Below are 10,737 nucleotides of genomic sequence, written 5' to 3' on the forward strand. Positions count from 1 at the left end.
GCCCATGACGTAAACATACAAGGACAAATGTAAACCTGAAATTTCCCACCAAATATATAGGAAGAAAAACAATCCACACTACAAGCAATAGGGCCGATTTTAACAAAGGTCTCATATTGCATAAGCCATTTGTGGTGTATTGAAAATCATTTGCCTAACATCCCAGCAACATTTGTAAAATCTACTTTCAGTTTTACTTAGGACAAAAATGACAGAAAAACGATTGTTTGTACAGGGATTATGCAGCCCAACTTTATTTAACTCTTGTCCTTATTTAACTCTTCAACCCAGTAGAACAGTATGCATTACCCTTGTTGGTAACACTTTAGAATAGGGAACACATATTCACTATTAACTAAGAGTTTTCCTTGAACAAACTCTTAATTTGCTGCTTATTAATAGTTAGTAAGTTGTTAAGTTTAGGTATGGGGTAGGATTAAGGGTTCTAAAATATGGTCATGCAGAATAAAGCATTTGTACTTTAAAAGTACTAATAAACAGCCAATATGCTAGTTATATGCATGCTAATAAGCAACTAATTAATTGCGAGAATTGGTCCTTAAAATAAAGCGTTACCCACTTGGGTAAAATAGACTTATCATTTTGCGATGGAGAGTGTCAAGTTCACTGCCAAATTTACAAAGGTTGGGGTCCCACTTTATATTAAGTGTCCCTAATACCTGTGTACTTACATAGTAACTAAATGTGTACGTAGTATGTAACCACAATGTAAGTACACATTGGTACATAGTATCTACAGCTGTAATATTTCTGTGTGGACACCAACCACAATTTTTATGTAAAGCCTAACTTACTGGCCGCTGCTGTGTAACATCAGAGTAATTACATGATAAATATAATATAAAGTGTAACACTTTCTTTTCCAAAAAGTGCTGTTAGTCCTGTTACACATTTGTACTTACACATACCATACAGTGGGTTGTTAGATGTGTGTAGTTACACAAACATTCCAGCTGTAGATACTATTTACCAATGTGTACTTACACTGTGGTTACATACTATGTACACATCTAGTTACTATGTAAGTACACAGGTATTAGGGACACTTAATATAAAGTGGGACCAAGGTTGGTTTTCTAAGGTGTATGTTTATATAGTGGATTCCGCACCGAGTAGTTCTAGGAACTTAAGTTAACTGCACCGGATGTAACTGAGCTGGCTGAGGTGAAAAGCGGAAGTGATTGTGAGTTTTCCTGATTGCATTCGCACCGGCAGCAGGAACTCTGAAGCTGCCGACAGTGACGTGGACAGTAAAGAAGATGAATGCAAAATTTACGCGATTGAAAGAGCAAAAAGTGGGGCTAAGAGACTAAATCTCCTATGACAACTTAAAGTGTTACATATCATCGAGGCTGAGAAAAGAACACAACACTTCAGACAAAAGGTAAATGTCGTTATCGCTGTTTTCCAAGTTTGTGGAGTTAATATGTTTACATGGCTTTTTAAAAATATTTTGACCAATCAGCGATCACTTACGTCACTGATAGTTCCAATTGAACTTTTTTTTTTTTTTACTCTGAAGTAGGAGCTAATTAAGTTCCCCCAAACCGAGTTCCTAGTTCCTGAGGTGCAAACACGCCAAAAAAGATTGGCCAATTCTACCAATAGTTCTAGGAACTATGAAAATGTTCCTCCAATGCGAAAGCCCCTTATGTTAAAACACGTATTTAAAGGAATCATATTAATGCTGGACCAACCCAGCCTCTGTTGATGCCCTGGTGTGACCATTTACTCTGCGCTTGATGTGGTGAAACCTGTGTTCTTCCAAGGTTTTTATCCCACTTGTTGTGCCCTGATTTCCTGATGCTAACCTTACCTCCTCACCTAAACCTGAAAACTGTAATTCACCAAGCTGACATCAACAGTCCATTACAGTCCTTACATCCACTTCATAGTGCAAATGGAAATTTGAAACATAGTGGGTGGGGCATGCTTGCAGATTTGTAATATTTACTTGGATATGGGAGGGCTAAAAGAGGCAGAATATAAAGAGACTCAATGGTTTATTTTTCCACACGACACAAAAATCTTCAGCAAAGTGCACCAGAAATCCTTCAACAAATATACCCACCCACACCTATCCACTTCAATATTATGGAAGCCAAAAAAGGTAAATTATGATTTTTTTCATAACATCTCTTTCTATATTATTGCTATTAGATTTGAGTATTTAATTTATGTTCCAAATGTACCAATTAAGGTTCGAAATGTACCATTGCAGAAGAAACAAATAGACAGGAACAATTCATTAAAGGATATTAACATAATGAAAAAAGATTGAGAAATGACTGCGAAAAGACATCCATGTAATAGAGCACTTTATGCATTAATTTCATTATTTGATTTGCTAAACAAAATAAAATAATACATCTTCCAAAAGCACAGTCACTTTACAATGTTGTTCATATGCTGTAATTTTTATATACTGAATTATGGTGGTGGTGGCTATTTTCCACATGATTATGAAACTGAATGATGCAAAATATCTGGTTGTAATGCATAGAATGCAAAGTTTTGACACTTATGTGGAACAGAATTGATGACATAATGAATACCATCATAAACACTCCTCTGCAATGTTTTTAAAAATGTTCCATTAGAATATGGGTTTGAAACGGGAATCTCAAATACTATTTTCCTCATGATTATGAAACTGAATGATGCAAAATATCTGGTTGTAATGCATAGAATGCAAAGTTTTGACACTTATGTGGAACAGAATTGATGACATAATGAATACCATCATAAACACTCCTCTGCAATGTTTTTAAAAATGTTCCATTAGAATATGGGTTTGAAACGGGAATCTCAAATAGGACTATAAATTGTATCTCCGGAACATTTCGAGTTCTAATATCATGTACGTTGTTAGTTGATGAACAGGGCCAAGGGAGGTGATACAAATCGATAAGGTGAGGATGTGCAAAAGTGTCATTTTAACTGAGGACAATGGGTGATATACAGCATGAAGTGTCTACAAAAATACTGATCTTTTTTGCAAATAAAGAAAATCACTATTTTCCACAATTGTGTCACTCAAAATTTGCTCCAACCCTTAATGAATAATACAGATGTAATAATATCCTTGTCCTTTAACAGTGCAGAGGACTCAGAAGAGCAGTGATGAAATAAGAATTGTGCTGGTTGGAAAGACTGGAGTAGGAAAGAGCGCAGCAGCAAATACCATCCTGGGAGAAAACAAGTTTAATTCAGAACTGTCCTCCTCTTCTGTGACCATAGACTGTGATAAGGTCAAAGGAGATGTCAATGGGCAAAAGGTGGCCGTTATTGACACTCCAGGCTTGTTTGACACAAAAGAGGCACAAACTGTGATTGAGGCAAAGATTAAACTGTGCATATCGCTCTCTGCGCCAGGCCCTCATGTTTTTCTCGTGGTTGTGCAGCTTGGGAGATTTACAGCAGAGGAAAAAACATCTGTGGAGCAAATTCAGAAAATCTTTGGTGAACAAGCATCAAAATACACCATGGTGCTGTTCACTCATGGAGACAGGCTAAGGCGTGGACAGAAAAGCATCCATGACTTTGTTAAAGACAGTCCTGATTTACTAAACTTTATCAAGACTACAAGTGGCCGATACCATGTTTTTGACAATGAAGAAAATGATCCAAACCAAGTCAGCATGCTGTTTGAACAGATAGACCAGCTTGTGACAGTAAATGGTGAAGAGTATTACACAAATGAAATGCTTCAGGCAGCTGAGAGAGCAATAGAGGAAGAAAAAGAAAGGCTTATGCTGCAACAAGAAATGACTGAACAGGAAGCAAGAAACAGAGCAGAAAGAAACAATAAGTTTCTGAAAGCTGGTTTGGTAGTGGCAGGAGGTGCTGCTGCTGCTGCTACTACTGTTGCTGTAAAAGCCTGCCAACTTCAATGAGAAAAGTTCTCTGACTGGTTAATCTAGCATTGGTTTGTCATTGATTATTATATTCTTTAATTATTATTATTATTCAAAATAACAAATGACAGTAGCACTTATATTTTATGTCTACACACTCAATGCTAGCTAATGGAAAAACTTTATTATACTGGGTCACTGTAATTTGTTTTAGTATACTACAATGCATAATTGTAATGCAAACCTGAAATTAATAAAAAATAACTGAGTGGAAAAAATGTTTTGTTTTGTTTTTAGATACTTGATGACTTATACGTATGCTTACTACGTGCAATATTTGTGTAACATCATTTTGTGTTTGTTAGAGCACTGGTTATGAATGCCGACCTTTCTTTTCTTTTTGAACAAATGAAGTTCCATCTTTCCAGGAGTGAAGGAGCACCTTCGACTGATTCTGGTCGGCCTTCAGGGAGTTGGGAAAAGTGCAGCAGGAAACACCATTCTGGGCCGAGAGGAGTTTCACTCAGACCTCCGCTCCACCTCTCTCACATCCACAAGTGAACGGAGGGATGCTGTTGTCTGTGGGAGGAAAGTGACTGTTGTAGACACTCCTGGATTATTAAACTGTGATGCTTCTAATACAAATGTAGAGCAGGAGCTAGAAAGAGCCTTGACTCTGTGTGAACCCGGACCCCATGCTTTTCTCTTCATTATTCAGTTGGGCCGCTTCACTGAGCAAGAAAGACATGTGATGGACATACTCCAGAAGATGCTGTGCTCAAATGTGAATTTGTTCACAATAGTACTTTTTACATATGGAGACAAACTTAAGAATAAAAGTGTAGACCAGTTTGTAGGGGAGGATAAAAACCTGCAGAAACTCATCCAAAAATGTGGATCACAGTATCATGTGTTTAATAATAATGACAGAGAAAACACAAGTCAGGTCAGTGAGCTCTTTGAGAAAGTGGACAGTCAGTTGGGAAAGAGAAACAAAAAATATTATGTTAGGACAACAAACAAGGAGCAGGGAAAGTCCTGGAATACATGGCACTTCTACATTGCTGCTGCTGCTGCAGCTCTGTTTACGTATGCAGCATTTGCCAAGACACAAACACAGAGTAAAATCCCAGAGTATTTTCCAAAAGCCCCAAGTGATGAGATAACAAAGGTGGAAGCAGATGTGACTCAAAGTGAAACATTTTGGGAAATGTTGCACAGCCTGTTCAACAAGGACAACAAGAAAGTGTATTTATTTGGTTTAGTACCACTGCTTTATCTTGTGAAGAAACTGATGAAAAAATAAATGATAGCAATATAGCAATGTACACCAACTGTTTTAAAGAGTCTGTTGAGAAATTACATCTATGTAAAACGCTTTGAAATGCAGATACACAAATGTGCCTTTGAAACATTGCCTGTTTGGAAGAAATCATTTATATTCACTATTTTAAACATTTTAAAAAATGTATGCAATTGATTTTTATGGTAAAGTTTTATCTTCTGTAAAACACATGAATATTTGCCTGTTTGAAAATGTAGTGCCTATAGTTGATGGTAACAGTATGTTAAAGTTTACTTATGAAAGATTCTGGTGTAAACATTATGTTTGTGTTATAAAATAAAAAGATGAACAGAAAGTTTGTCATTATAGCTTATTATGTTATGAATTTTTATATACTGATTTCAGCTGTGCCTGAAACGTGGAATTAAAGGCAGTTGTTCTCAGTTCTTTTCTTCTAAACCAAGGTGCAAACTTGAGCTTTTGGATTAAAGTTTAAAACTGTCCCACTGACATTTATTAAAAGACACAACAGTGAACTTTGTGGTCTTGCACATATTTAATCATTTCATAGCTGCACAGTTGCTGTCGATTCTTGTGTGCTGTACAACAGTTCACACAAGTTTCAGGACAATGGCAAAGCAGGTATTTCCTGCAGCAAATGCTTTGTTATCAAGAAAAAGAAATATATAAAACATAGGCACGTCTTCTTGAAGAAAAACATTTTCAACAGATATTCATTTCAGTGTGAAATTTTATATAAATGTTTATGATGTAACATATTACATTATGCAGTATTACAATGTATTTGTTCATTGCTTTTAAACAGTGCCAGAGCTGCAGGATCCATGTGAAGAGCTCAGGATTGTTCTCTTGGGAAAGACTGGAGTTGGAAAAAGTGCTACTGGAAACACCATTCTTGATGAAATTTTTTTAAAGTGAATTTGTCATCATCATCTGTGACAAAGGTTTGCTGGAAAGCTACAAAGAATGTTAACAGCACAAAGGTTGCTGTTATTGACACACCAGGACTGTTTGACCCCAGCTTTACTATAGAGGAGATGGTCAGCAGAATTAAGCTGTGTATTCCCCTTTCTACTCCCGGTCCACATGTCTTCTTGCTGGTGCTTCAGCCTGGTCGCTTCACAAAAGAGGACAGAGACACAGTGGACATCTTTCTCAAGATCTTTGGAGAAGATGCAAATAAGCATACCATGATTTTGTTTACACATGGAGACAAGTTTGAGGGTAGAAATATCCAAGAGTTTGTCACTGACAATCCTGATCTGAAGATACTCTTCAAGAACTGCCAGAAGCGATATCATGTTTTTAATAATGAGTCCAAAGATGCCATGCAGGTTGATCAACTTTTCAAAAAAATACACAAGATAAATTCTGAGCACGGAGGACGCTGTTATACCAGTGAAATGCTAGAGAAGGCAGAGATTGCAATTCAAGAGGAAAAACAGCGAATATTAATGGAAAATGAAGAGCAGAGAAGCAGAGAACTGGAGGATCTGAAAATCAAATATGAAGCAGAGGCTATGAAACAGGCCATAACAGAGCTGTGGGAAAGGAAAGAGAGGGAGGCAAGAGAGAAAGCGGAAAAAAACAACACGTATCTCAAAATAATTGCAGAGTTTCTGTTTACTACTCTTGAAAAGTTCATTATGAGAAACCTTGAACAAAATCAATGAATGATACTGGTGGAACACCTGTAGGTTTATGAATCTTTTTAGAGACCAGCCCAAATAACCTTAACCTCTGTAGACTGCACTAACCCATCTATAGTACCATATACAGTGTGTGTACATATACAGTTATCCCAAATGTTATCTGGAGAATTAAGGAACCATTAAAAATATATAGATTTATTTGCATTCAAAATGATTACCTACATATGTGGTTTCAGCGATCCGATGAAAACATTTCAGACTCCATTTATACTTCTATTTAGCACTGACCACTTGTGAAGAAAAAAAAACTATAAAAAAGGATGTTAATACCAGGTGTAAAAGAGTCACATTTTAAGGTTTTAAGTGAGACTTAAGTATCCAAAAGTGTTTGTTTGTCTGTTCACAAATTCCAGACAGACTAAGAGTCTTTGAAGGGAATTTTTCAGTGAACTGATTAATTGAACTGATTCATTCAAAACACTGATTCTTACATGAGCGAAACAAGTGACTTGTTGAAATCGGAACAGCAATTTAGCACATTACTCTTATTACTGCCATTACTCTGGCAAAAATAATAAAAACAGTATACAGTTCCAAATTCAGCAACTGTCTTTATAAGTCAATATATTCAACTAAATCATTCAAAAATTATGATTCACTCAGGACACACACGCACACACACAATGGGTATGTATAGGCCTAAGAAACCAAGAAACTAAGATACCATAAAATAGGAACTAAGATACTGATATAAGGTAATAGATTGTTCAAAATTGCTGCACTAAAACTAACAAGACTTCAGACTGAATACCAGGTATGAGCAGACATGTCGTATTTTTTTTAATTGAGCAGTTGATGCAAAGCATTAAAGTATGTTTTCCTTAATTCTAAACATGTAAAGAAAAAATGTAAGCTGTTCATCTTTAGAAAGACAACTTTGAACAAAATTAAAGAATCAATGCTTTAAAAACAGTTGAAAATAAAACTTCAACGTCAGCTGGCTGCATACAGTATATGCTGAGTTTCAAACAAACACATTTTATGTAATGTTCAAATGCAATTTTAATAATGTGAAAACAACTGAAGTAATTCAGATAAGAGCTAAACAAAACCGAGTCTTTATTTACTTTTACGATTTATGGACACAAATTGTAGATACTGATGCAAGTGCAGTATTAAAAACTATTTTATGGACTCTCCCTGTTAAAAGTTTCAAATAATGGGAGAGATATACAAGAATTTCTAGGACTAATTTAGCAAAAGAATCATAACACTTACAAAACCACAAGTGTATGAAATATGTATGAAACTAGAAAAGACCATTATTTGTTTTAAATGTTTTGATGAAGACAAGTAATGTGTCCATTGGAGATGAACTGGCTTAGACAAAGTTGAACAGTTTCTTCAAATAATTGACCACTTTCATCATAAATGAAGGGTTCCTCTCTGCTTCCCATCTTGCTTGCTGCTCGTAATCATTGTTCAGTTTTTTCTTAGCTTTTTCGTAGGCCTCATCTTCAAGATGAGCCCTCAGAGCTTCTATCTCCCTCCGTCTCTGCTCTGCTGTCTCCTGCAGGATACGTTGTTTCTCTTTCTCAATTGCTCTTTCTACCCTTTCAAGCATCTCACTGGTGTAGTGTTGCCCACCATTCCCAGTGACCATTTTATCAATCTGGTCAAGCAACTGAATGACCTGTTCAGGATTTTGTTCTTTATTGTTGAACACGTGGTATCGTCCATTGCATGTTTTGATGAAACTGAGCAGATTTGGGTTGTCCCGCACAAATGTGTGAATGTTTTTGCCCTCCAGTCGATCTCCATGAGTGAAAAGTGCCATGGTGTACATGGAAGATTCCTCACCAAAAACAGCTTGAATGATTCTAACAGCTTCTGCCTCTTCATCTGTAAATCTGCCCAGCTGAATCACAACTAAGAAGACATGTGGACCAGGAGCAGAGAGAGGAATACAGCGTTTAATTCTGTTGATCACCTCATCTTTAGTTAGGCTGGTGTCAAACAGACCTGGAGAGTCAATGACGGACACTTTTCTGCCATTTATAATTGCATGAAATTTTTCACATTGTCCAGTCACAGAGGAGGAAGATATCTCTGATTTAAAAACCTTTTGTCCCAGGATTGTGTTGCCTGTTGCACTTTTTCCAACCCCTGTTTTTCCAACCAGTAGAATACGGAGCGGTTCGCTTGGATGATGCACTGATGCAACTATTGCATAAACAAGAATATGACATTGAATACATGTCTTAAATATCTGATAAAACATGAACAACCTTATGTTATATTATATAAATATAACCACTTTCTATTACAAAGTCAAGCATGTTTTGGCAACACAAAAAAGGAAGCCATGCACACTTCACAATGTCAAAGGAATACATTACAATAGATAGATAGATAGATAGATAGATAGATAGATTTACCTATGCCATCCAAGTCATGTTTTTGTTGCCTGAACATCTAGAAGTGTTTACATAAAATTATAAGTTTTCATCACATTTTGTTAAATATGTTAAAAAAACAGAAAAGGTTGAAATCTACATACAAGCATACCTGAATCCCTATTGCAATGGCAGCAACAATTGCACAAAGCACCAGTAGTATTGTAGAGAAAGCTAGGATCCACGACTTTGAAGTCATTACTGATGGTCCAAGAGAAATGCTCTGCCTCTGCACTATAAAAAAAGAAAAAGAAAAAAAGTCAAGTTCTTGCTATACATTCAAAATTTATCAGTGCTCACAAAAGATGAATTTGACATTCAGTCATTATTGTTTTCGTTTGCTAAATAACAAAAGCAGTGAAGAGGAGACTGGACATGTTGCAGTTGTTCCTCTAACACATCAAGAACTGCGCTGTGCCACAGTTCTGACATTATATGCAAATAAAAAATAAATACAAAATCCACTACCCTAATGTAATCTACAGATAAGTTGCTATCAGAATATTTCAGTTGTTCTATTATATACATCTTTCATTTTTTAAGCAAGTATTCCTCATTAAGCTTTTATTAGTTTTACACCAGCTCTCTTTGATGTTGCTTTAAATACAGTAGGCCTACTATATATTGTCGAATCAAATATTAAGGAAGTACCATTCTCATTTTAGAATGGCTGCATAATATAATGAATGTACCTTAAACGTATCCATCATAAAGGCCTAGAACTTACCTTTAAATGAGGAACACATCTTACGAGTATCTGCGTCGTGACGTAGGCCTATTGCTCAGAAACTAGGCTACATTAGAAGTTTGTTTCCGTTTCGTTTCGCTGTCAAAAGTTACTAGGCTTTCTTTTGAAGGGTTTCCTGGTGTCGACTGCCACCTACAGAGGATAAAGTGCACAATAATGATTTTTTTTTCTTCACCATTCTAGCAGATTCCTCCTGTTTAAGTCTGCTAAGTTTACTTGCGGAGGAATATTAATTAAGTAAATCCTGCTTCGACTTCTCTTTGGATGAAACTGATGGTTTTGACAGATGCTCTGTTTCCAAATTGGAATTCATGTGTGCTTGACAGTGAAAGTCGATTAGGGGTTTAAGGAGAGTGACATTAAAATTGTGTATGTTATATGGTGCCTGTTTTCGTATATTATAGACAGATTCCTATCCATTTATGCATTCCAATCACAAATGCAACACATCTCGGTTTAGTTCAAATTAGCAAGCAGCTAAAGCAAACATGGATTGGCCATGCATGTAATAAAGTCTTTAACTACTCAAAATTTAGTATTCTGTATAAGATTATGGAAATGAGTAAATTAGTTGTTTTTTTGTGTTTGCTGGCATCCTATTATTTATTTCACCCTTCTCACTAATCTGTGCAACTTATTCCTCACTCCCAAGTTTCCATACAAGGCTGTAATATTAAACATTAAAATACTCTCAACA

General features: G+C 36.1%; 2 protein-coding genes and 1 pseudogene across 2 annotated transcripts; 2 read left to right on the plus strand and 1 right to left on the minus strand.

Annotated features, from left to right (window-relative positions):
• The first annotated feature begins 2,072 nt into the window (after positions 1 to 2,072).
• On the plus strand, positions 2,073 to 3,917 carry LOC107559625 (GTPase IMAP family member 4-like). The gene is made up of 2 exons (XM_016243522.1): positions 2,073 to 2,131; positions 3,121 to 3,917. The coding sequence occupies exons 1-2, from the start codon at positions 2,116 to 2,118 to the stop codon at positions 3,915 to 3,917; spliced, it is 813 nt and encodes a 270-aa protein (XP_016099008.1). The 5' UTR covers positions 2,073 to 2,115.
• A 5-nt stretch (positions 3,918 to 3,922) lies between these two features.
• LOC107559632 (GTPase IMAP family member 4-like) lies at positions 3,923 to 7,215 on the plus strand (annotated as a pseudogene).
• Positions 7,216 to 8,194: 979 nt separating this feature from the next.
• Positions 8,195 to 10,126, minus strand: LOC107559638 (GTPase IMAP family member 4-like). Its single transcript, XM_016243533.1, has 4 exons — positions 10,020 to 10,126; positions 9,405 to 9,526; positions 9,275 to 9,311; positions 8,195 to 9,059 (listed from the first exon to the last, which is right to left on the minus strand). The coding sequence occupies exons 1-4, from the start codon at positions 10,036 to 10,038 to the stop codon at positions 8,218 to 8,220; spliced, it is 1,020 nt and encodes a 339-aa protein (XP_016099019.1). The 5' UTR covers positions 10,039 to 10,126; the 3' UTR covers positions 8,195 to 8,217.
• Positions 10,127 to 10,737: the final 611 nt, after the last annotated feature.

This window comes from Sinocyclocheilus grahami, unplaced genomic scaffold (assembly GCF_001515645.1).
Source record: "Sinocyclocheilus grahami isolate Dianchi unplaced genomic scaffold, SAMN03320097.WGS_v1.1 scaffold693.1, whole genome shotgun sequence".
NCBI classification, from domain to species: Eukaryota; Metazoa; Chordata; class Actinopteri; order Cypriniformes; family Cyprinidae; genus Sinocyclocheilus; species Sinocyclocheilus grahami.

Bases quoted from the DNA above. Each gene is read 5' to 3' on its own strand.
- LOC107559638 (XM_016243533.1), bottom strand. The intron at 9,312-9,404 runs GTATGCTTGTAT...AAACACTTCTAG, and splicing joins CCATTGCAATAGGGATTCAG to ATGTTCAGGCAACAAAAACA. The intron at 9,060-9,274 runs GTAAATCTATCT...TTTATGCAATAG, and splicing joins ACATGACTTGGATGGCATAG to TTGCATCAGTGCATCATCCA.